At 40.3% G+C, this 27,175-nt stretch overlaps 1 protein-coding gene across 4 annotated transcripts in view; it reads left to right on the top strand.

Annotated features, from left to right (window-relative positions):
* MYO1B (myosin IB) overlaps window positions 1-15,880 on the top strand; it is a 183,189-nt gene extending 167,309 nt beyond the window's left edge. For all 4 annotated transcript variants that reach the window (XM_060302130.1, XM_060302128.1, XM_060302129.1 and 1 more), the window contains 6 exons: window positions 1,359-1,493; window positions 3,342-3,448; window positions 6,534-6,666; window positions 7,336-7,488; window positions 8,959-9,086; window positions 14,020-15,880. In XM_060302130.1, the coding sequence (XP_060158113.1) occupies window positions 1,359-1,493; window positions 3,342-3,448; window positions 6,534-6,666; window positions 7,336-7,488; window positions 8,959-9,086; window positions 14,020-14,143 (780 nt within the window). In that variant the 3' untranslated portion in view covers window positions 14,144-15,880. The remainder of the gene's footprint in view (window positions 1-1,358; window positions 1,494-3,341; window positions 3,449-6,533; window positions 6,667-7,335; window positions 7,489-8,958; window positions 9,087-14,019) is intronic.
* Window positions 15,881-27,175: the final 11,295 nt, after the last annotated feature.

Below are 27,175 nucleotides of genomic sequence, written 5' to 3'. Positions count from 1 at the left end.
GCTATAACAAAAATGCCATAGACTGTGTGCCTTAAACAATAAACATTTATTTCTCACAGTACTGGAGGCTGGACAGTCCAAGATCAGGGTGCCAGCATGGACTGGTTCTGGTGAGGGCCTCTTCCTGGTCTCCTCCCATGACAAAGAGAAGGAGAAGCTAACTCTTTTCCTGTCTCTTCTAAGGGCACTAATCCCATCTAGGAAGCTCTGCCCTTATGACCTCCTCTCAACCTCATTACCTCCCCAAGGCCCCACCTCCTAACACTATCCCTTTGGGGGTTAGGGTTTCAGCATAGGAATTTGAGGGGAATGCCAAGAGCTTGCCCTGCTAAACTGCCACGAGCGGCTGCAAAGTAAGGTTGGCAAACAAGCTAGTGGGTGGAGGGGTGAGGGAGAACAAGGCTATGCCCCTCTCCCGGGATGGATTCTGAAGTTCCCTTCCATCTTTCCAAAAAGGCGTAGATGTAGTGGTGAAGAGCGCACACTCTGGAGACAGCTTGCTCCACCGCTCACAGACTTGCGAGCCTCATTTTGTCATCTGTAAAATGGGGATAATAATAGCATTAAACTTGTAGAGGTATGGTAAGGATTAAGATGAAGTAACACTATAAAGCTCCCACAGTGCCTGGCCCATGTTAAGTGCTCTAGAGCAGGGGTCCCCAACACCCAGGCCGCCGACTGGTACTGGTCTGAGGCCTGTTAGGAACCGAGCTGCACAGCAGGAGGTGAGCATCAGGCAAGCGAGCAAAGCTTCATCTGCCGCTCCCCATGGCTTGCATGACTGCCTGAAACATCCCCCTCCTCCGTGGAAAAACAGTCTTCCACAAAACCAGTCCCTGGCGCCAAAAAGGTTGGGGACCACTGCTCTAGAGCGGTGCTGTCCAGTAGAACTTTCTGCAGTGACGAAAATGTTCTGTATCTTTGCTGTCCAGTAGAGTAGCCACTGGCCACGTGTGGCTAGTGAGCAGTTGAAATGTAACTAGTGTGACTGACGAACTGGATTTTTAATTTTTTTAATTACTTAAAATTTAAGTATAAATAACCACCTGTGCCTACTGGCTACCTGTTAAACACTGCAGCTCTCTAATGTTGACCGGTATTAGTATTAATGTTAATATTAAAATTAGTATGCGCGTTAGGATTCTTCTTTTCTCTTAACCATTTGGTGGAGCTCAGCTTTCTCCAACCAATGCGAAGAGTGGAATAGAGACTTTCCAGAAGCGTTACAAAGTCTTATGGACTAAAACTTGGTAAATTCCACTAAAGACTGGTTTCTTTGAGTCTGGTTTATGTCAAACAGTGTTTTTTTTTTCTGGTGTATTTTACTCATCTGGTATTTTCTGTCAAACCCAACACAGGTGCAAAAATACTTCTTGGAAATGAAAAATAAGGTGCCTTCCTTATCTCCGATAGATAAGAATTGGCCATCAAGACCTTACCTATTCTTGGATTCTACTCACAAGGAGCTGAAAAGGATTTTCCACTTGTGGAGGGTAAAAATTGTCTTGCTATGTTTTTTCAGAGACTTCTTTTCGTATATTTTGAGTGTTTGAGGAGTGTTACGTAAAAGCAGAATCTTCCTCTAGCCTCAAGGAGAATTAGTTGAGGAAGTTGGTGTTTTTGAAGCGGGCACCGTGCTTGGCTTTCTGTGAGAATTCCTAGAGCCCCAGGTGCTCCTGTGACATCTTCTCTCATCCGTGGTTGGGAAGGAAAGAGCAAGGCTGCATTGTCTTTCCCGTCCAGATTCCAGTTGCTTTCAAGTAGTTGAGTTTTTTGGTTTTGTTTTCCTCTTTAGTTGAAGGAATATTTGCTGGAGGTAGAAGTAATAAAATTTGAACATCTTCATGTGAGTAGTGAAGTCTCGACAATTGTATGAGTTTACTTTCTATGAAGACGTACATAGACACACATGAGAACACACACATTTTAATGGACTGGGGGGAAGAAGCTCTAAAGTCACCCAAAGGACATTAAAGAGATTAAAATTTCCCTACCTGAGTGAAAGGGAAGCTGAAAATCTACTTGATTTGGCCTTATATTTTGGCTCACTTAATTTTATATGAGAGCATAACATGTAATTTAGGTGGTGCTCTGTGTGGAATACATGGGGTACTTGTACAGAGGTTGACTTCATTTCAGTAACTTAGTTGATATATGGAATGCTAAATATATGTCATTCAGATAGAATGGAATCATTAGGTTGAAGGGCTTGTATTTAGTAAGTGAACGATTGATGGATACGTCTTCTGGGAAACTTTCCTGCCCAGTACTATGGGCTTCTTCTTAACTGAAATCAATTATGTATAGAGACATTATCACTGATCAGTGATACCAACACAGCATATAGAACTGGATTCTGAGTTCTGTTCCCTAACTTAGTGAGTCAGTTTGGCAAGATTGACCAATGTCTTCAATGTTCATCTCCCCCTTTGAGTCTGATATGGAAACTATTTTCAGAAGTAATGACGGGGAGCTTCTAATGCTGCCTGTCCTCTTCCCCCAGCCCCTGAGCCTTGCCTTTACCTCCATTGAACTGGGGGTGGAGAATGGGAGGGATGAGTTTATTCCAGGGGTGGGCAGCAATGCTAGCATTCCTTTATATGATTATGTGGGTGGTTCTCAACCACCCCTGAACTGAATTTCTTAGAGAGTTCATCTACAGAACCTGGTCCTGTCCCTCCCACCACCCCCGTCTCCTTTCAGTGCAATCTCAGAATCGGGTGAAGGGAAGATTTCTCAGGTCCCGTGTCCACGTTATAAAATGGTAATGGAGGATTCGGAACAGTGCTTTTCAAACCATAGGTGATAGCATACTTGTGGGTCATGAAATCAATTTAGTTGATTACTACCAGCATTTTAAAATGAAATACAGTACGATAGAAAATAACGGAATATACGACATTGTAGAAAGGATAAGTATTGTTTTGTGAAGCTTTTGTGTAAGTTGTCTATATGTGTGTCTATGAATATGTGCACTGGGTTGTGATGTACCATGTTTTCCTTACTGTGAGTCTCTGAAAGAGTATGATAGCTCAGGACTGTGGATGTCCAAGGGCTGACGTCACAGTGGGAGGAAACGGTACTCCCAGGGGACCCAGGCCAGATGTTTTGAAATAGCATCGCAAGTTCTGCCATACAAACAGTAGTTTTTATGACATTTTCTAAGACCAACCTTTTAAAGCTCAGGAAGGAAAAATCCTCTTGGCCTTTGAAATGAATATTTCATACACATTTACGATTATTCTTACTGCTGTTAAACTGGCTTAGCATATTTAAGGATGAGTAATGATTTATTTATATAAGTGATGTCCTTCTGTTTTTCTTCTTTTCATATCTCACAGTGTAAAAAATACAGGGACCAATTCACAGACCAACAGAAACTTATTTATGAAGAGAAACTAGAAGCCAGTGAACTCTTCAAAGACAAGAAGGCTTTATACCCATCTAGGTATTACGGCTTTGCTTTACCCATAAAAGTCAATATTTTAAAAGTTTCTCAGATATATTCGTAGGCATTTTCTAGTGGGTTTTGATTTTAGTACTACACAGGTTTTTAATTTCATGAATTACTTTATGATCAGCTGGATATGAATGTAACACATTTGAGCGAGGGCTTCCATAGTATACGTAGAGAAGTGAGATCACATTTGTTGGTTTTACTCTATTGGCATTACCTGAACACTTCCTAAATAATTAGAGGTTGTCATTTAAAATAAAAATTGTCTAGGCTGTTAAGATAAATTTACACTGTAAATTCCCGTTAGTTTTCTATAGTTTTTGGACGCTAGCTGGTTTCTGATGGCAATCTACTGTAATCACCACTCCAATCTTCCTGCTTTAACAAGCTGGGTCAGAATCTCACTTGTAAGATAAATGAAGAATGAGCCAGTCTGTCACTTTCTGAGGCACTGGCCCCTGGTGGCCTTTGGTCGGCTAACTTATTGGCTGTGAGTTCACTGGCCTCTGCAGCAAGTTCAGTTCCTTTATTGTAGACACCAAGTACTCAGTAAAAGAAGGAACACCAACGGCAAGTTTGCCAAGCGAAGTTCTTGGTAAAAACTGCTTATCAGAGTATTCTTACATCTCCCAAGTTCATCGTTTTCCCCCCTAGGATTCCTATCCCCTTTACATCTGGTGTTTCTAAAAAAGTAGATTGTACAATTTCAAGCCAAATCTGTAACAACTTTTAGCTTTTCCCAAAGAAGGTCTTAGAAATAAAAATACATTATATGCTAAGTATATTCACACATACTGCGTGTGGGGTGTCTATATTCTCTACGTCTACACATATTTGAAAGCGCTTCTTCCTAAAGGATTAAATGAGCAATAAGTTGTCAAACTCATTTGCTTTAGATATTTTAAATGGCACAGCTTCCTTGGTCAGCTGACTTGGCTGCTTGAGGGGGTGTGTACACTCCCCTCAATCAAACACAGCGTCTAAATCCAACATTGTTCAAAGTGCCTGCTCTGTAAAGCATATTCAGACAGGTAGATTGTCTATATTCTTTCTCCACCAACTTAATTCATTCAACTTTTTCTTTGTATGTCTTTAAATTATAGAGTGACCTTCTTAATTAACATTCCCTATGGATGACTCTTTAGAAACTGGAAGGAGAAAAAAAATGCATTTTTGAAGAGACAAATTCAAAGACTGTTAGCACTTTGTATTATTAAAACTGTGTTTGAATATGAACAACAACCAAAAAATGTTCATATCAAGCCAAGTCCTCTTGGGTAGTTATATTAGTTTTCGGGGATGGTAGCGTGCTCACCCTCTAGCATTGAGAGAGGTCGAATCGTTTACCCTCCCACCGCTGTGTGAAGTGGCAGCCCTTAGGGGTGCTGGCCTTTTCTGTCCTGGGAGCTGTGAAACACTGACCACCTACGTGGATTTTCTTCCCTGATCCTCCACACACAGCACAAGCATTTAAAGTTGTATTTGCAACTTGCGAGAACGTTATAGCTCAAAATGAAGCCGTGGTTTTTCCTTGACGTCTTTGAAGAAGCCTCCCCGTCACCCCGCAGGTCTTTAGGGAAAGCCACCTTGGTGCCGTGTGCGTGATCACGCCTCTTACAAGAAGTAGTTTGGAAGAAAACTGCTCTGATTCTGAATGTTTGCCTTGGCCACCTCTGTCCATTTAGGGGCATATCCTAAGAGGAAAGACCCGATTTTTCTTTCATATATGACCTACTTAGAGCCAGAGTTACACGGTAATATTAAGTGCTCTGCAGTTTTCTTCTCAAGTGGTTGCTCTGGATCTGTTCTTCCCCAGAAGGCTTACTCACTTCCTTACTCTCTGTGAGAAAATGAAAATTTTCTCTGGAGCAGGTGATGGTAATGATTTGTGTTCTTTTTACCATTGCTACGTATTGTTTAAAGATATTAATGAATCCTGTGTAGGCAGCTGTTAACCTTATAATAACAGATTAAAAGGAATGACCTATTCCTTCCTGTGAGTCCATGCACATGGGTCTTGGCTCTCCTACTTGTGAGTGATTTCTTTCTTATCAAAGTCTTACCAACCAAATGCCATGATCACATCAAAAATATATTTGAGGTGATTCCTCACTGTAGTTTTGATTTGCATTTCTCTAATGTTGTTGCTGGAGAGGGTGTGGAAAAAAGGGAACCCTCTTGTACTGTTGGTGGGGATCTAAATGGATACAGCCACTCTGGAGAACAGTATGGAGGTCCCTTAAAAAACTAAAAATAGAATTACCATATGATCCAGCAATCCCACTACTGGGCATATACCCTGAGAAAACTATAATTCAAAAAGAGTCACGTACCACAATGTTCATTGCAGCACTATTTACAATAGCCAAGACGTGGAAGCAACCTAAGTGTCCGTCGACAGATGAATGGATAAAGAAGATGTGGTACATATATACAATGGAATATTACTCGGCCATAAAAAGGAACGAAATAGAGTTATTTGTAGTGAGGTAGATGGACCTAGAGTCTGTCATACAGAGTGAAGTAAGTCAGAAAGAGAAAAATACCGTATGCTAACACATATGGAATCCAAAAAAAAAAAAATATTGGTTCTGATGATCCTAGGGGCAGGACAGGAATAAAAACACAGACGTAGAGAATGGACTTGAGGACACGGGGAAGGGGCAGGGTAAACTGGGACAAAGTGAGAGAGTAACATTGACATATACACACCACCAAATGTAAAATAGATAGCTAGTGGGAAGCAGCTGCATTGCATGGGGAGATCAGCGGGGAGATCAGCTCGGTGCTTTGTGACCACCTAGAGGGGTGGGATAGGGAGGGTGGGAGGGAGATGCAAGAAGGAGGGGATATGGGGATATATGTATACGTATAGTTGATTCACTTTGTTATACAGCAGAAACTAACACAACATTGTAAAGCAGTTATACTCCAATAAAGATGTTAAAAAAAGAAAAGAAAAAAAAAATATATATTTGAAATTTGAATTTCAAAATCAACTGACCTGTTACCTTTTTCTAGTTAGTAGTACTTCCATGTGAAACCATTTCTTACGTGAGGAACTTTTTTCCTTTAGTGTTGGGCAGCCATTCCAAGGGCCTTACCTGGAAATCAACAAGAATCCCAAGTATAAGAAACTCAAAGATGCCATTGAAGAAAAGATTATCATTGCTGAAGTGGTGAACAAAATTAACCGTGCTAATGGGAAGGTAAAAACGCTAACCCTGAAGACCTGTAAGAAGTGTTTATCAGTTGGGACAGTTTTCTGAATGTTAAAGTTTGCATTTCGGAAACAGACTCACAGACATAGAAAACAAATTTATGGTTACCAAAAGGGAAAGGAGTGGGGAGGGGTAAATTAGGAATTTGGGGTTAACAGATACCCACTACTAAATATAAAATAGATAAACAATAAGGTCCTACTGTATAGCGCAGGGAACTATATTCATTATCTTGTAATAATCTATAACAGAAAAGAATCTAAATATATATGTGTGTGTGTGTGTGTGTGTGTGTCTGTGTGCATATGTATAACTGAATCACTTTGCTCTGTGCTGAAACTGACACAACATTGTAAATCAACTATACTTCAAAAAAATTTGCATTTCGTATACTCTACAGAGTGATTGTGAATGGAGCTGTTTTCTCTTACCTTTAAGCTTAGGTGGAATTTTCCTTGTTCTCTGAAATTTTTGTGAGTTAAAATAGATTATCTGTGTTCTTTAGTGTGTTCTCGTTTACGTAGGTGTGCATGCTGAAAAATATTAGGATAATATTTTCTACATTTCTACAAATAACAGTGCTTTAAACTCATGAACTCTTTTGGGGGGATTTTTGATCATTGGTTTTACATCCTTTTTTGTTTTGGTTTCTTGTAGAGTACATCCCGGATTTTCCTCTTAACAAATAATAATCTCCTTCTTGCTGATCAAAAGTCTGGACAGATCAAGTCAGAGGTTCCCCTGGTGGATGTAACCAAAGTATCGATGAGCTCACAAAATGATGGCTTCTTTGCCGTCCACCTCAAAGAGGTAAAGCTTTAACTATTTGACTGAAAGATTTCTGCATTGGTCCAATCTCTCAGAGATTGATCTAAAAGTTTCCACATGTGAATAATCCTATTACTTGAAGTTTATATATTCTGTTTACCGACCTGCAAATTTGGTCTATATTCACGCATGTAAAATCTCAGGCTTGGTTTTTCAGTAACTAAATAAGATTAATGACTCTTTTTGACTCGTTCACTTGAGTTCTCATTTCACTGAGTAGCATTTTGTTTACACCCACCATGATGTGCCTTATTTTGAGACTAATTCCTAGAACTATCAAGACATTCAAAATTATACTTCCTTCTTTTGTTTCTTCTATCTATTAAATTAGTAAATGTCTTCTTGTTCATCATTAATTTGGGGGTTTTTAATTAAAGGATGCAACTATAATAACACAACTGCCTAGTAGTTTTGACCTAAAGATTTTTTAATGTCAGCTTAACTAAGACCTACTGACTTCAACTGAGTGGTTAAGAGTGTAGGCTCTGGTATTGGTGTCACTAACTTTACAGTGACCTTGGCCAAGTCATTTAACTTTAATATGCCTACCTAATTTTCCTTTTCTTAAAATAGGGAAAATATTAGTACCTACTTCATAGTGTTGTTGTAAGGGTTAAAAGAAACTATGTAACGTGCTTTTAGCGTAGGGCCTATCACATAACAAATAGTCACTGAATAAACAGATGTCAGCAAATATTAATCATATATAGGTACATATACCTAGCTAATAGATAGTAACCTATCTAGCTGATTCTAAACATAAGAAAATCCCATAAGCTTAGTTCAGCCTGTTTTCCCCACTCTGGATTTTAGCCTAAAGGAGCATATTAAATCGGTGATTCCGAGCCTCAATTATATATTAAAACATGCTGGTCCCCAGGCCATTTCCCCAGTCCAACCGAATCAGAGTTTCTTGGAATGGGGCAAAAGCATCCTGTATTTTGAAAGCTCCCCAGCTGAGTGCCTTGTGCAGCTAAGGTTGAAAGCCACTGCCTGAGAGTATTTGTTGGAAGTCTTTTTGTTGTTGTTGTTCTTATTTTTTTAACCAAATCATGGAGGAGCTTTTAGAACAGGCCTTTCAGAATGAGTTATAGGTTAGGTCAGCGCTTCTCGAGCCTGAGTTCACCCAGGGGTCTTCTTGTGGAACCATCTGCCGTGGGCCTGCGGTCAGGCCTGAGCGTCTGCTTTTCTAACAAGCTCCCAGGTGATGTGGATGGTGCTTCTGGTCCGTCGACCGACGTGGGGTGGCAAGGGCTTAGGTAACCTTACTAAAGTGCTCGGAGCAACTTGGAAGAAATACTGCTTTTGTCATTATTGTTTCTTCGGGAGGATGGACTCCAGGAGCTGATATTTTTAAAGAGACTATAAATGTGTTTTCAGACAAACCTGTAAACACGTATCTCCCGAGCTGTCTTTAATGATGATAACCTGACTCTCGGTTTGTCCTTTCAGGGCTCGGAAGCAGCTAGTAAAGGAGACTTTCTCTTCAGCAGTGATCACCTGATTGAAATGGCCACCAAGCTCTATCGGACGACTCTCAGCCAGACCAAACAGAAGCTCAATATTGAAATTTCTGATGAGTATGTTCATGAATGGTGTGACTATGCCTTCTTTTAACTTGATTGTTTTAGTTGAGCGATCTGGTCTCATTCATTTTTACAACTACTACTTATTAAGTACCAAGTGTGTGTCTGGCGTGTGTTCTAGCTGATGGATGGGCAGCGAGGGACACTGACCAAGTCCCCACGTTCACGTACCTGACATCCTAGTGGAGGAGATGAAATAATACATAGGTGGTGTGACTTTGGTTAGTGTCAAGTGCTTGTGGAGAAAAAAAAAAGGCAGGTTAAAGGTCAAATGGTGTTAATTTTGATATGGAGATCCGGGAGGCCTCTTTGATGCGGTGACATTTGAATCGAAACTGGAATCTAGGGAGATGCCTTCCGGGGGAGGCAGCAGGTACAGAGGCCCTGAAGCAGGAGTGGACGTGGTGGCAGAGTGAAATGGGGAGGAAAGACCCTGGAGCAAGAGGGAGAGGGACCCGGCTGTGCAGAGCCTGGTAGCTGAGGTCAGGAATTGAGATTTTGCTGCTGATGAAAAGTCACTGTGGGTTATGGGCAAGAATGTGGCGTGATCCGATTTATGATTTTTGAAGAGCTCTCTGGCTGCAGGGTGGGGAATGACTGTTAGGGAGGCAAGAGTGAAAGCAGAGAAGATAGTTGGGAGCTTCTGTGAGCTCTTGAGGGTAAGGACGTTGAGGCTTAGGCTAGGATGTGAGTAGGGGAAGTAGTGAGAAGTAGTCAGGTTCTGAGTGTGATTTGAAGGAAAACGAGAACTTATTACCATACTGGGTGTTAGGTTTTGGGCCTGAGCCTCCATGGTACCATTTACTGCAGTAGCTGACACTGAAGAAAGAGGGGTTTGGGGGTGGCTGAGGCGTGGGGAGTCAGGAGTGCCGGTTTGGGATGTGTTAGGTACTTGAGATACCTTTTCTCACATGTAAACGAGAGCTATAGAGTAAGTGTTCCATGTTGACAACGGTTCACTAGTGTCAAGACGGCTATGAGTTTGAAATTCGCTTTTTTGGCTTCACATTAGGGCTCTGATTGTGGAGACGTGTGATTTGTATGCAGATTGGGGCATCCGTCTATTTATTAAATCGGTCAATATGAGATCATGGACATGAATTTTAGTTACTATGTGGATTGCCACTTACTTGATTACTTTTTAATAGATTGTTTACTATCTCTGTATCTACTTCCTTGCACGCAGAGTAAAAATTTGCAACACCATATCGCTCAGGAAATGATTTTATTTACTCATGAAGATTTTGCCAGCCTATTCTATCTCAAGTCTTTATAAAAGTCTCTCTAAAATAAATTCATACCCATTCCTGTCCCCTTGTAAACCAAACCAACTCTCCTTGATGTGTTAGGATTGACAGAACCTTAGGTTCATTGTCTGTTCTAAGAATGGTGTTTAGATGGGGCGCGGGGGTGTGGGGATATTGGCCTTTATGTATACTCTATATTGGAAAATGCAATTTACACAAAATAACTTTCCTTATGATTGAGTCCTTTCTCATAAAACAAAGAAATTAGGAAAAAAGATAAGGGCTTGTTGGGTTCCAGGCAATTAAGGTTTTAACCTGTGAGGGCTGTTAGATCTTTAAACTCTCTTTAGTTGAAGTTTTTCATAACTCAGGAAACTACACTTCTTGTTTTGGTGGGACTGGTCATTCCCACTCATCGTGGAAAGATTCTGTGTGTTCAGATGGAGAAGCTCCTTGATATATGGATGAAGCAGCCTCGCATTTGGTCTGCTACATTAATAAGGCCATCTTTGCAGAGAAAATCGCGCCAGCATCCAGACCACAAAGGATTGCTGCCTTTAAGCACCTCCCAAACTGGCATTCTGAGAACACTGCCTTTGCAGGATGTTAGTAGTGATGTGCTGTGAAGAAGTGTACAGTCCTTCTTCACTATAGCACCTCCCAGAGCCTCTGCAGTCCTGTTGCACGTTGTGACTCTCCTGAGGGGCTCCGGGGGGTGCCATGTGCTGTATCAACCACAGGACCCCTCCAGTGGCTCTCACAATTTCTGTTCGAGGCACATGATCTCGGAACACTGATGGGGATAGTTTGCTTCAGGGCGGCAGGGACCCTGCTTGTCACAGGAGAGGGGTGTGATGTTCTAGCTGTGTAGGCTTTTAATAAACAGGCTTGACTGTGCGAAGATTCTGTGTGGCCACGTGAAGAAAACAAACATTTATTAGCATTATAAACCAGTCCAGAACACCTTTCCTTCCCCTATTCCTAATTATTAGTTGGTCTCATAAAAATAAAATAGCTGATGGAAGCTTGCCTAGCACCGTGGTCCCTTCCTGGGCAGTGCAGGAAGCCACGTGGCAGAGCAAGGCTCCCATGTAGCCTCTGATTCATAATCTCTGGGAGCTCTTAAGCAGGGATTATACTCCTTTTTGGAGAGGATTTTAAACAAAATTTTGCATTTTAAACAAAATTTTACAGAGTCATGGGGAGGAGTGCCCATGACGTATTTTTGCAGACTATACAGACCAGTGTTGTAAACAGCATACTGTTCTGTGACCAGGACCTTCCTCAGTAGATCCTTTTCAGAAGTAGAAGTAGTTATTCTAACAAACCCAGTCTCCACAATCCCTATATGTCAGTTTATAGGAGGAAAGTCAAAGGCCTGTTACTTCCTTAGAGCAGTTTTAACCTGCACATGTAGAAGTGAGAATTGAATTCAGTGAGACACTCAACTGCCTTATAATCCCCAGTCCTTAAACTCCCAAACTATTCAGTCTGTAAATAGATTGCATTTTAAGGATAACCTTAAATAAGATCTATAGTATTTCTAAAAATGAATCTATAGTAATAGAAACTAAAGTGAATTTTTCTATTCAGTATTTTAAATATGCATGTGTATATGCATACATGTGATACACACATACATGTAATACACACATACACATATATTATTTAAGTTATACAGTTGTTTTTCTGAATATTTCAAATCCAAACAACTAATGTATGTTCCTTTTATTGTGACGTTCTGTTATTGGTGCTGTGAAATCATGCATCTGACATGATTATTTGCTGTAGGATGATTCTCTGTCCTTACTGTGGGCCAGGCTTCAGTTTTCTCTTCTATGAAATAGAGATAAATAATGGTACTTACCTCATAGGATTGTTTTAAAGTTGAGTTAATATGTGTAACTTACTAAGAACAGTGTGGTCCGTAGTAAATACTCGGTGAAGTTTAGTTACCGTTATCTCTAGAGTGAATCACGGTCATGAATTGCGAACACAGAGACAGCCGGTGTATGCTAAAGTTATTGGGAAAAGAACTCCCCGTGCATTTATTACTACAAGTGGCCTTTAAAAATTAAAATGTAAAAATATTTGATTATTTATGTTCAACTTGAAAGGTTTTGTTTTTCCTTTGAGGCACATAGATATAAGTATACATGCTGGAGAGAGATCTCAGGCGAATTTGGAACTAGAGCTTCTTTTTTAGTGCTTTCAAGTTGAAAAGAAACAGCCCATTTGAAAGCTCAGAAGTACCACCGATGAGTACAAACTTATGTGTCACGTTTCACTCCAGTAGCTAATGTTTGCAAAATGTGGCCTCTTTAGACCTTGAAACAGAGACTAACATGTACAGAGCAGAGCTGTCATCGTGGGTGCCAGGGAGCGTGTGACCCATCACATGGTTTTTAGAGTGACTCACTTAATTGTATGCCAGTGACTCAGAAAACAGTTCCCTGAGAAACATAACCGAAAGCATGGTAACATTACACTGATTCTGATGGTGGAGAGAAAAGAGCACAGGCCTTGAGCTGGGAAGGGCTGGGTTCTGGTTCAGCCATACTGCCCTCATGCCTCCTTGGTGATGCCGTCCTGGAGGGCAGAGACCTCAATTTATACATCTGGATGTCTGTCCCTCACAGCACCCAGCCCAGGGGGAAGCCAGTCATATGTCTATTGTAGGAAGGAGTGACAGATAATCTTGTGGGCAGGCACTCGATCCATGAAAGGAAAGATTTGAACTAGAATATGGTTTCCCACAGTGTACCACATATACCACTGGTAGCATAAGAGGTGGCTTTAGGTGTACACTGATAGATTTTTATGTATGTGTGGATATTAAAAATATAACTGGCAGATCAGACTCATGATTTCATCATTTTTATTCAGTAGGTCACAGCTATTTTGAAACATTTATTTAGTGTGTAGATATGAAAAAAGATGTGTAGGGTATATGTAAATATCCAACATTTGGAAACCATAGTCTGGAGTGTCTCTAGACCCCTTTTCTTTTTTTAAATTTATTTATTTAATTTGTTTATTTTTGGCTGCATCGGGTCTTCGTTGCTGTGCGCGGGCTTTCTCTAGTTGTGGAGAGCGGGGTCTACTCTTCGTTGCGGTGCGCGGGCTTCTCATTGCGGTGGCTTCTCTTATTGTGGAGCACGGGCTCTAGAGCGCAGGCTCAGTAGTTGTGGCGCACGGGCTTTGTTGCTCCGCGGCGTGTGGGATCTTCCCGGACCAGGGCTCGAACCCGTGTCCCCTGCATTGGCAGGTGGATTCCCAACCACTGCACCACCAGGGAAGCCCTAGGCCCCTTTTCTGAAATTCTGTATTGCATTTTCTCAATTTGTTGATAATATTTTTGCTATGCAGAAATGGAGAAAAATGGAAAATAGCACGTTCATCTTTCCGTCTGAAACATGGAAATAATTATTCATAGCCCTTCTTACGGTATAGGAATATAATGAGCTAATGAACTTGAGTTTACTTAGGGCTAAATTATGGCCACTGGAAGCAAAATGCAGTGTAATACCTGTTGGTGTGATCCTGTGGCTAGAAGGGCTGATGGAAAGGGGAATACTTGTCAAGGTAAATATCCATTAAAAAACAAAAGCTGATGTTAGTGTAATCATCAGCTGTTTAATGTGTACTTTTCTTCAGTTTGTCTTATTCTTTCCTCCTAGGTTCCTGGTGCAGTTCAGACAAGACAAAGTATGTGTGAAGTTTATTCAGGGCAACCAGAAAAATGGGAGTGTCCCAACATGCAAGCGAAAAAACAACCGTCTTCTTGAAGTCGCTGTCCCTTAACTGGCGCCTCCCCTCTGCTTCCATGGACTCGTTTCTTTGTAATAGTGCAATTTGGTTTTGCTTTGTTTGGGGTTCTTTGTATGTTCGGGAATTGCCAAAGGTTAATACTGTTAGAGTCCCTTGGCAAAATAAAAATATTTGACTAATCAGTTTTTACTATTGGAATAGTTTTAACCCTTAAAGTACACATTCTGTCCTGGGACAAGATTGTAGAAACTAACAATAACTATGCCATGTCGTGCGTGTTCCTTGTTTAGTCATCATGTTAGATCTTTGTGCCCTAAAGCAATATATTACTCATAAATCATTAATACATCTAAGTGTAGGAAACGGTCTTAACAGATAGTGCATCCGTTCATCAACTATTTATTGAATGCCTGCTCTGTGCTAGGCATTGTACTAGGTGATACGAAAACTTATTAGGAACCTTTTTTTTTTTGTTTTAAGGCCATTGCATTCTGGCTGGTTTGTGCTGGCTGTACCAGGGCTAAGAGAGTTTGAAAATGTTGAGACCAAAACAGTAACTGTTGATGATGGACAGCATTTGTTAGGAACCCTGTAGTATGATCTTTAACAATATATACTTCAAGAAGGGCTGGTCCTAGGAAGTAGATACATTGATATATGACTCGGTAAAATTGCCTCTACGTGTGGTTTCTGTTTGAAAAGAGAAAACTGACATTTGAACAGGACTTTTAAAGTGTTCAGATCTCTTGTAATTGCTTTTAACGGTAGAAAAGACTCTTTCTTATTTTAGAAAAAGTGACAGAAGCAGTCCAGTAAGGTTATACTTTCCTGTTTCTGGTAAACATCATATATGATCCTAGATATGCTAATATCTGCAGAGTGTTGTTTTCACCCAAATTACAGTGAAAGGCTGAAAGCCTTTCAGATGGTGGCAAGCATTCTATATGATGTGCAATAGACATCCGAGATCTTTTTTGAAAGTTTTATTTATAATATACATTTTGTATGAGAGAGATGATTAGTACAGGGTACATATTTTAGCCAAGGATCAAAATGGTGTGTGTTAATTTGCAGAATTTTCCCCCCCAAATTCACAGTAAGGATTCACTTTGGAAACTATCTTTTAAACTTCGGAATCAAATCGTTTCTCATTTGGGAGGATAATGTATATACATTGGTATGTTAAATAATAAAACTGTTCGAATTTGGTGCCATTTCCTGGATCACAACTGTATTTTTGTATTTCAAGCTATTTTCTTACGTTGTATGTCAATGTATTGTTGCACAGAAAGGCTTTACAATCCAAACGTTACGCGTTCTCTGTGTAATTGAATTTCACTTAGCTTTTGTAAACCAGAAACATTCGTTGAAAGTATTTTCTGGGGATTTTCTTTTAACTTTTGTACTTTAAAAAGTTGCTCCCATAAAGAAATTCTCAGAAGCCTTTGTGTTTATTGGCTCAGGTAGAGGATATAATTACTTTCTTTGTCTTTTCCAACATGTATATAAAGTGGTAGATTGATGATTACTGAAATAGGTGAGTAGAAATTTGGAATTGAGAGGTGTTTTATTAAAATGTTTTTAAAAATATGTAATACATTCACACTGTTCAACATACAAATAAATGTAAAAAGATATGTAATACAAATTCTCCATCCCATCAGTCACCCATCTGCTCAGTTCCTGTGCCTCCCTGCAAAGTTAACCATTGTTTTTAATTGGTTTTACTTTATGCATATGCTTACAAGAAGAAATAAAAAGAGATTCTTATCTTCCTCCTGCTTTACAAAAGCTATTATAGATACTGTTCTTTACTTTGCCTTTTTCGCTCTTCATTCTTTGTACCGTATAGTCTTCCGTTGTATGGGTGCACTATAATGTATTTATCCAGTCCCCTACTGATCATCATTGGGTTGTTTCCTGAACGGAAGTTCACAGGGGCACGGCACTGTTGGCCAGACCTGCCTGTGCTGCCCACCCACCCCCATGCCTGACTAGAGGTTACTGATAAGCTGTAATGTTGCTTACTACAGCGGGTGTGCGTCCAGTACTTCTGTATCTTTGAATTTCTGTCACTCTCCTGCAGTGGAGAATTAAAGTATTGGTGTACCTTAGTGACACAGCCCTAACTTGTTCCCAACCACCACTTAGTTGCCCAGCCCCTGGAGTGGCTTGTAGATGTTGTGCTTGAAAAAAGTAACCAGGCAGTGAGGACCAACATCAGACCATGGTAGTCGCCAAGTTTGCAGTGCTGTTGATGCCGTTACCCTTGACTTTGACATCCATCTACCACAAGGTAAGAAGCGAACGTGGGAAAGTTACTGTCTTAAAGACTGGTTACGGTTTTGTATTTCACACTCTTGGAATAATAACTTGGACCCAGTACTTAGATGTAAGACCTTCAGCTGTAGTTTGAGTACCTTTGCTCATACCCCAGGGGTTACAGGTATGTCTGTAATGGCAAAGCACCAGGGCCAAGGGTTCTGAGAATCAGGGACATCCTTAGTATTGAAGATTTGGCTGAAATCTAAGAGAATAAACAGTTTTATTATCATGTCATTTCAATAATATGCTGAGTGAGAACTCTGAAGTTCATGTAACTGAGTGTAATTATGATAATTACAGCATGGTTTAAAATTCTTTTGAGGCTAAATATAATAGACAACAGCTTTTTTGTTTGTTTGTTTTTATACGCTATTTTTCATGTACTAGGTAAGGTAATTTAGGCCCTAAGATATTCAAATAAGAAGCACTTTTTAAAATGGTGTATGTTGCTGGTAAATTCCATAATCGTCTATTATATTAGGCTCTTGCCAAAAGGCATTGTAGTAAGAGCCTTTGTTTTTAAGCTGGGCATTGTTTTTCCATTAATACTGCAGTACTCAAATTCACAAAAAAGTGCAGTGGAACGAAGGGCAGTAGTTCTGCTTTTTTTTTTTTTTTTTTTGGCGGTATGCGGGCCTCTCACTGTTGTGGCCTCTCCCGTTGCGGAGCACAGGCTCCGGACGTGCAGGCTCAGCGGCCATGGCTCACGGGCCTAGCCACTCCGCCGCATGTGGGATCTTCCCGGACCAGGACACGAACCCGTGTCCCCTGCATCGGCAGGCGGGCTCTCCACCACTGCACCATCAGGGAAGCCCAGTAGTTCTGCTTTTCTTTCCTCCTGGTAAGAGTAGCAGCTGTGAGTTTTCATTGTCCGTTTGAAGATTCAATGTTGAGGAGCTGAGGTGCTCTTTCTTTGGATATCATTTTAACAATTCCCATTCCGTGCGCTTTCATTCTCAGGGTTTGCTTAGCTAAACCCTAGGAAGCTGCGGTCTTGACCAGCTGGCACTTGCTTTCTGGTCTCATCAGCTTCTATTCCAATAGCCACTCAGTAGAAAATTAGTTTTTCAGTTGTTTTCTTCCAAATCTTGGAATCATTTGCTTCGTTCTCTTTGGTTTGAAGATCATTTTCAGAATCTGGAGTTAATCACAGTACAGCGTAAACCACAATCTCTTCCTCATTAACTTTTTTTTGCTGGCATGGTGGCCAGATCCCTCTGCTCAGTTACATAAAATTCAACAAAAATCTGAGGTTGTGAGGAAAATAGTCTCAGCTTCTCAGCGTTTAAGGAGGAAACTGGGAACAGAATTTAATTCCATGTTCACCAAAAGGCCTGGCAGTACTGAGAGAAAGAAATATCAATAGATCAGCCAGCTTACCTTATCATTTCACTTAGTTTTTTAATGTTTTTTTTAATCCAGTTTTGAGACATAATTGACATTTAGTTTTAGGTATACAACATAATGATTTGCTATGGGTGTATTATTGTGAAATGATTATCACAATAAGTTAACATCCATCACCTCTCATAGTTAATTTTTGTGATGAGGACTTTTAAGAGTATTCTCTTAGGTCATTTCACTTATACTCATCCCAACTTTCTTTTTTCTTTTCCTTTCTTTCTTTCTCTCACCAATTAATGGTTCTGGCATATTCTCTTTTAAAATATTTTTGTTTAACGACATATACATCTGAAATGTACACAAACCAGAAATGGACCTATCAAAGAATTTTTACAGAGTGAACACATCCATGTAACTAGCACCGAAAAAAGAAGCACCCCAAAGATAGCACCCAGGAGCCCCCTTCTCCATCCCAGACATAATTCCTTATAAAAGTAACTTTTCTCTTGTTTTCTAGTACTATATATTAATTTTGCCCTTTTGTTTTACTTCCTATAAGTAGAATCATCCAGTATATACTCCTCCTTCTGGCCTCTTTCATTCAAACTGCTTCAAATTTTGGATTTTGATCTTTTCCTGGGCTAGCAATATGATACTCTCGTGATGGTGGCCAGTGGCTGCAGCCGCAGCACCCAGTCAGCTCCGTGATCACAAGGGGAAACAGCTGATACACTTACAACCATTCTGTACCCATATAACCTTCTGTTTTTCACTTGCAGTATAGTATTCAATAAATCACATGAGATATTCAACATTTATTATGAAACAGGCTTTGTGTTAGGTGATGTTGCCCAACTGTAGCCTAATGTAAGTGTTCTGAGCATGTTTAAGGTAGTCCAAGCTACGCTATGATGTTCCATAGATTAGGTGTATTAGATGCATTTTCTACTTGTGATATGTTCAACTTACAATGGGTTTATCAGGAACGTAACCCCATCGTAAGTTGAGGAAGATCTGTAATTGTGAAATTCATTCATATTATTGCATGTAGCTAAAGTTTGTTCTCCTGGCTGCGTGATACGTCATCATGTGGGTAGATGGCACTTTTGTAATCCACGTTGCTGTTGATGGGCGTTTGGCTATTGTGCATAGTGCTTCTGCAAACATTCTTGTGCACATCACTTGGTGAATATCTGTACACATTTCTGCTGGATATACACCTAGGGATAGAGCTGCTGGGTCATAGGGTAAGATATGTTCAGCTTTAGTAGATTCCATCAAACTGACTTCCAAAGAATCTGTACCAGTTTACACTCACCCCAGCAGTGTATGGGGTCGCAGTTGCCACACCTGGTATTGTCAGTCGTTTTGTCAGTCGTTTCCATTTTGATCCTTCTGATGGCTCTTTAATTTGCATTTTCCTGGTGACTAATGAGCTCAAGTACCTTTTCAATATTGGCCATTTGCTTATCATCTCTTGTGAAGTGCCTATTCAAGTATTTTGCCATTTTTTCTGTTGGGGTTGTCTGTCTTTTTGATTTGCACACGTGTGTTTTGGATATGAGACCTTTATTGGATGTGTGTGAGGTCAGCATCTTCTCACAGTCTGGTTTCCTTTCTACTCTCTTACCAGTGTCTTTTGATGAATAGACATTCCATTTTAGTGTAGTCCAGTTTGCCCATTCTTTCCTTTATGGTTGGTACTTTTTAGTTTCCAGTTTACAAAATATTTGTTTACCCAAGGTTATGAATAGATTTGTCTATGATTTCTTTTAGAAGCTTTATTGTTTTGCCTTTCACATTTAGCTCTTTAGTTTACTGGAATTTTTGTTTGTTTTTGAATGGTGTGAGCTAGGGAGTCAAGATTCTTTTTTTTTCCATATGGATACCCAGTGGACCCGGCACTTTTCATTGAAAAGGTCATCCTTGCCCTACTGCACTGTTTATTCTCTCTTCTATTACATTGATTATGTATCTTTGTGTCAATAGTAAACTGTGTCGGTTATTATAGCTTTGTGAAATGTTGTCATAGTCACTTAGAAGGGAAATTCATAACTCTTAGAGGTCCTACGTTCTTGTGATAGGAGGGGGGAAAGCATTAAAACTAATAAATACACATTTTCAGGTATTTTGAGTAGTGATAGAGTTCAAAAGATAGAAGTCCAAAAATTTGGACTTCTAAAATTAGCCCTTCACTAGCCACAGGGATTGGGCATGGGAGTTCCTAATGGGATCATATGGGGAAAATATTCAAGGTTTCCTTGAAGTAAATTAACAACTTCTAATTTTATGTGATATTTTGGTTTTCCATTAACTCATTGGTTCCTATCCATATTACTAATCATCCCCATTTACAATTTTCCATAAAGTCTTCATAAAATTATCATGTAAGTGCATGTGAGTATTTTCTTTTGTTTCTAGGTGTTTCCCTCTTCGATTAAGTTCTTTGATGGTAGATAATGAGAGACCTCTGAGGGTTTTTCTAGTTCTTTAACAATCTTCTGCAATATTTTTTCAGTCTGTTACAACAGCTTACATTGTGCAGTGATAATAGAGATAGATAATATCTATCTATAGAAATAGATAATATTTGTAGATGAGTCCAGGCGGTGTTGCAGGTGGATTCTGCATCTGTGGCTTCTCTGGTACTCCCACACTTTTTTTAATTAGAAAAAAATGATTTTTCTAAATCATTTCCTAGTAATCACCCAGTCCATTCTCTTGTGTGCAGTTCTGAGCTAGTTAAATTCAGAATTGCCTTCTCTAAAATGATCACTGCAAACTCAGCTTTCCTGAGGTCGAGATTTTAATTGACAGAGTGGAGCAGTAAAGGCATATGGATCCTTTTTTTTTTTTCTCCCCCATGAGGGGCAAATTGTAGGCAAACAATATGTTTAATATTGATTTTATATGCAACAATAATAATTTCCCAGAAAGGTACGCATTATCTGTAAGTCAAATAAGGAAGAAGCTCGTATGGGTCTCAGCTCATACACAGAAGGGAGAGGGATGGAGTTGTTGAGGCACTGCATAGAAGAAAATAAAACTTTCTTCCATTTAGAAACCTGAAAGTAGTCCTTCAGCTACAAGGTCATCTTCATTGTTTATTCAGTAATATAATGTATATGGTAATATTGCCATTCTGTTGTCTCTTAGAATATATTCTATCTTCTGAAAGGGGATAGTGTTATATTTAAGCAGAGTAATTATAATGACTCATTCTCCTTGTTATAGCCCCTAAAAATGACCTGAAATGAATTTCCTAAAGTTTGAAAACTGCTTTTAGAATAGAGCTCACGGAAGATAGAACTGTATCTATTAGATAGGACTCAGCACCATTTTATTCAGTTGAAACTACTGAATACTTTTTTGATGGGGGAAAATCAGCAAGTTTCTATTCAGATGTCCCAGCTGGCATTTTTGAGATTCAAGTTCAAAAAGGGCTTGACAAGTTTAATGCTGCCCAGGCATACCATTTACTCAGGAGGGGAGACAACTTATTTCTATCATTGTTTTGTAAAATTTGGGTGACTATAAACAAAAATAAAAAGAGAGATGTTCATAGATGTCTTTTTGTTGGAAAACATGGTCACTTTACTATAGCTTTGAATATAAATGGGGGAAAAGTTCTTGTGTCTGGGTATTATGGACTCACTCGGCACAAATTAAGGTAGGGATTCAGGAAGTGTCAGTAGTTGGAACCTAGTCTTTCTGATCATCTCGGAGGCTGTTTGGTAACAGCTTTCTTTACTTCCTTGCACAAGCTGGACTTGGATCTGAAAAAAAAAAAAGGGATCTGGTAACATTAAAGGAAAAGCAGTTGGGAGCTGTCGCTGAAACATTATGAAAAGGAAATCCACCCCCCAATTTGTTCCTTCCACTAGAAAAGAAACCCCACAGATGAAGATGTCATGTGGTGTCTTGAACTGCCCACACCAGACACACAAAGTCTGTTGAAATAATTTATTTCACAAGTGTGGTTTGATATGTACAGATGCAGACACCATTCATATCCCTGTCTAAGGATGCCATTTCTGATGGGCATTTGTGGCTAGTTAGGAAAATTGGTACAGGTCTGCTCTACTCGTCCTGGATTCCTTAGAAGTCATCGTTAGTCACATGGTTGCCACTTACCTCCCAAACAAACCCATCTTTGAATACTTTGGGGCAACCACTTCAGGATTTCATTATACCATTGACCCTTGAACAACATGGGTTTGAACTTCGCAGGTCCACTTACACGTAGATTTTTTTCCAACAGCAAATACTATAGTGCTACACGATCCACAGTTGGTGGAATCCCTGGGTGCTGAACCACAGGTACGGAGGAACCACGTATATGGAGAGCCAGCTATAAATTATACATGGATTTTCGACTGTGCAGAGGATTGGTTCCCCTAACCCCCGCATTGTTCAAGGGTCAATTATATTTTCTGCTGAGACATGGTACATTCTGTAATGGGAACTGCTTTACGTTGAGTGTAAAAATTTAAATTCTTCCAGTTTTGACGTTGAGTCCTATTTTGATGTGATCACCTCACTTATTTTTCAATAATTGCATTACCACTTGTTCTTTTCATGAAGCTAATAAAATGTCTTGAAACCAGAATCAGATCCCTGAATGGGCCATTTTGCTTTATCTTAGACTTCACCTCAACAAGTCTTGCCAAATGTGTGTCACTAGACAAAAATGCCAGCTGATTGCTTGGTAGAAACCCGACGCTGCTGTTCAAATGAAGGTACATTGAGAGTGTCTCCCAGGTTGCCACCTTGATTTAGAATGTGGCTGCCGAGGATTAAAAGTGTTAGTGAAGGAAAAGCACTTTCAACTCTTACCTAAAAAGAGAATCTTTCCTTTACACATTGGAGTTTCAAGAATAGCCGTGAAACAATATTGAGAACGTCTGTCATCTAGTTGGGTGGATCCCAATGTTTTCTAGTATGAAGACCCCTTCTTAATTTATGCATGACGGCCTGCATGATGGTGGTCATGCTTTTAGCATCTTCTGATTGGGTAGGTACATAATTTTTCTAAGTTGATTACTTAAGTAAATTTGCACTTGCTTAATCATAGAACATCTCAGCACATTTGCAAAAAGGAACTACATACATTTGCAGTCATCAGTACGATCAACAGACAGAGCTTCATGTGGAATCATGGACCCCTTGCAAATACTCCATACTTTGAGAATTGCCAATCTGTATCTTCCGGTTCCTTTACATCACAGATAAGAAAAGTCAGGGCCCAGAGAGATTCAGTGATTGGTCCAAGTTTTTATGGTCTCTGGCAGAACTAGATTGCAATTCATGTCTCCTGGTTTTTCTACTCCCCACCACAGGCTCCCTTAGTTGGATTAGAAAAGGATGATCAAACTCCTGAATTTTCATTTATGAATTTATAGTGCTGGGTATTAATGGGAGATGCCACAATATAAAAAATCATGCAGGAAAGATGGAACCCCAGTGTAGAAGCTCAAACTGGCAGTGCCCAGTACATGGTAATTGTTCAGCAGATAGAGCAGATGGAAGCACAACTTCTCCATTTCTAACCCTCTGTCCCTCCACCTCCACCCTGCCCGAGTGTTCCAGTCCCCTTAAACATGAAGATTTCACTTGTCCTTGTTCGTTCAGTTTATACAATTGAATGTTCAAACCTGCTTTTCCCAAAGATATTTATTTATAATAATTCAACTCCCAGGCTTCCCTGGTGGCGCAGTGGTTGAGAGTCCGCCTGCCGATGCAGGGGACACGGGTTCGTGCCCAGGTCCAGGAAGATCCCAGATGCCGTGGAGCAGCTGGGCCCATGAGCCATGGCTGCTGAGCCTGCACGTCTGCAGCCTGGGCTCCACAATGGGAGAGGCCACAACAGTGAGAGGCCCGCATACCGCAAAAATAAAAAAATAAAAACTCAACTCCCACCTCTGTCCACTCCCCACCACCAATAATTTTGTGTCATAACTTTGTGAGACCATCCCACTGGCAGGAAGTGGCACAAGCAGACGGGTTGTTCTAAATTCCCAGGCAAATATTTCAGAAAGAAATTTTCTCTCTTGCGATCCTGGAAAGTAACATTTATATGAATACTTAAATAAGTCTTCCCCTGGTCTTCATTCTTTCTGGTGTTATAGAAGCTATCTCTAAGCGAATTAAGATGGTGTATATTCCAAAAACAAACCTTATCTTTAATATAAGTATCAACTATCCTGCAGCAGGAACACCCATTTCAGAAATATATTTGCATCTTCCCAAGTCCATGAAATTGTTACTTGAATCCTACTGGACTTAGCCTTTTGTGCTTCGTGCCAGGCAGAGTCAGACGTTAACTCAGATGATCCTTTCCTTGGGTTCAGGGCTCTTTCAGACAAGTCGATAGTAGACTCTTTTGATTTCCCCAAAGGAAAGAGGAGAGAACAGATACCCCCAGCTGTCTGAGAAGACATAGAGCAGTTAGGTATTTTATCTCTTAGGGGAAATTGTTACTTTAAGTTTATTTGATAGTGACCATGTGTAAAGTAACAATATTAAGTCTGTAGGAGACTTGGCACTTCATTTTTTTTTTTTTTTAGAACAATGTGGCTGCTTGCAACACACCATTTATTTAATGGGAAGGATCAGGGAAACATTGAGTTCCATGAGGCTGCAGTAAGCCAATGCCTGCAACCTCAGATAAACAAAGTAAAGATGGGTGTTTGTACACATTTGCACTGCTTAGACTCTGGGGGCCCTCACATCTTTTAGGAAGAGCCTTTTAGAGCAGATTGGAAGCTCCTTCTACAGTCGGTCAGCTCCATTTGTTTGATTTGTTTTGTTTTTGGCAGCGTTGGGTCTTTGTTGCTGTGCGTGGGTTTTCTATAGTTGCAGCGAGCAGGGGCTACTCTTCGTTGCGGTGCAGTGGCTTCTCTTGTTGCGGAGCACAGGCCAGCTTCAGTAGTTGTGGCGCATGGGCTCTAGAGCACAGACTCAGTAGTTGTGGCGCACAGCCTTAGTTGCTCCACGGCATGTGGGATCTTCCCGGACCAGGGATCAAACCCGTGTTCCCTGCATTGGCAGGCGGATTCTTAACCACTGTGCCACCAGGGAAGTCCCGCTCCATTAGTTCTTAATCCTGGTTTACAGACACACACAGCCCAGGGCTTCTGTAGCACACACTGGGCTCATGTTTATTTTTTTTAAGGACAAACCTTTCACTAATGCTCACTTTGCCCTGTTATTCTCCTTGCTTATCTCAATCTCTCTAATCCCTCCATCTCGAAACCTCCTCAAGACAAGTGCAAAGCAGAAGCCCAAATTATTGCCGTTGGAGTGTGGCCCTGAAGATATCTGGGGAGGATTGCTCACAAGTTTCTCTTAACAAATTAGTAACTGAAAGTCAATGCTTTTGATAAATTGATATTAAATTGATGAAGATTAAAATGACCCACAGTAAATTGTGTTCCAGTTGAAGATATGATTAGAGAACACCTGTATAAAGCCTGTGACTGTGATCTCCACCTTGGTTCTCCTCTGAAGCAGATCTGGAGAAGTCTGCTCTCTTCAAAATGACAGCAGCATCTGGTCCTCGCTTAAAAAGTAGAGGTTTGACACCCTCCTTTTCTTCACCTGCATATGGTACTTATCCCGGCCCTAGGAGCCCTACACGCAGGGTAGTCAGCAGCCCTCCAAAGACACAGCCCCAGAGCTACATACGCTGCTTCAGTGTGGCAGCCTGGCACTTTGCCACTTCTGAGGAGCTGATATGTTGGAAGCCACTTCCAGTCAGAGAAAAATTCAAAAACAAGTTATCAGAAAGAAATGTAAAAAGTAAAATGATGAGAGGCAGAATTTACAAAAATGCTAAACTTTTCAGAATATGCCTAAGACAGACATATTTGTATTATTCCACTGGGGATAGATTTTGTTGTTCATGGGTATATTCTGTATAGCACATGTTTCTTTAAAAAAAAAAAAAAAGTAAGCTATTACTTTTTATGTTGCCTCTCTTATTTTCTAGGCCCTCAAATAGAATAATTCTGTTACTGAAGAGAATTAGAATAATATGATCAGGTATGTTACAAGCAAAAATGGCTACAGTTTTGAAAGTAGTTTTTCAACTACCGAAGTACGGAGTAATAGGGTGGTGGTTTCAGCATCTTAAGCATGTCCTTCAGCACTTGGTGTGAGTGACAGCTAATAGAGTAGAGACAGCCTGCAGACTGTGGCTCTTGAGTCTGCACAGCTGGTGCTCTGGACCGTAAAGAGAAATAATTATATCTGCATAGTTTAATGTGTGCTTCATTGAAGTTTTGTAGGGAATAGCTTACTACTTTTCCCCTTGAAAACCTTGGGGATTATATGCTAAGAAGCTAACATATAGACTCTTCCTCCTTCTATTTCTGTCACGTATTCAACATGGGGAGCCTTATTTGCATTTAAATTTTAGATATGGGGCCTCTCTTGACCTAACAGTCATAAGATTTCCATGTGCTTGTGACTGACAGACGGATATTTAAAATAATCAAACGTATGTTATTCTTTGAAACCATATGATTCAGTCTCTCTTGTGGCTAAATTTTTCTCCAAAACTGAAGGTGTTCAGAATCCTCCGCTCTGAAGGTGGTGTGTGTGCGCGCGCATGTGCATATGGGTAGACATCAAAAAGAAAAAGGAAAAATACCTCATTATGCACTTGCTTCTTTGAACTTTAACCTCATCTTGCAAATAGGCAGATTTCCTTATCTGTGATGCATCTCATCAGGAAGTACTGGATATATTTTTGTAACTATTTTGCAACATAATCCTGCATCTTTCTGCCTCCCTTGAAAACAATATGTTCTGTCCCTCAAAGACCATAACGCTTGGGTTAAAAGTTTGAAAAAGCAAATAACAAAATAGAATTCCATGCTCTGTAACTACCATGCTCCACCATGCAAAGTCCCAGATGCCAGCCCCCTAAACACCACTGTTAATTCCTTCCCTACTGGAAAAATATTGCTTCCCTTCATGCCATCAGGAAGATGCTCCATCTCTCTCTGCAGGGTGGACTAGTGTGTTGGCTCTAGGCTATTCTGACAGACTGTTGGGGAAAAAGGGTGAGAGAGATAGGAGGACTGATGACGACGTCGTGGAGACGGGGATGTAGCCAAGCAGTCTGAACAGAGCAGCGGTCAAGGCACAGCTACCAGGGCTAAGGATGGAGGTTTGGGCTGGATGATAAGTGGGAGGAAACTGGCTGTGTAGATGGAAAATGGCCGTGTGTAGAGGCAGTTCGAGTTAGATGGCTTACCAACTAATAAAGTGTCTATTATACCCTTAACACTTCTCTTGCCACTTAGTCTGCCAGAGCTCAGTTATAAAAATAATCTCATTAAATCAAGTTATTATCTAAATCATAAAATTAACTTTTCAGAAAGACAACGT

This window comes from Globicephala melas, chromosome 7 (genome assembly GCF_963455315.2).
Source record: "Globicephala melas chromosome 7, mGloMel1.2, whole genome shotgun sequence".
Classification (NCBI taxonomy): Eukaryota; Metazoa; Chordata; class Mammalia; order Artiodactyla; family Delphinidae; genus Globicephala; species Globicephala melas.
The sequence above is the reverse complement of the archived record's forward strand: the minus strand, read 5'-3'. Positions and strand labels throughout refer to the sequence as shown.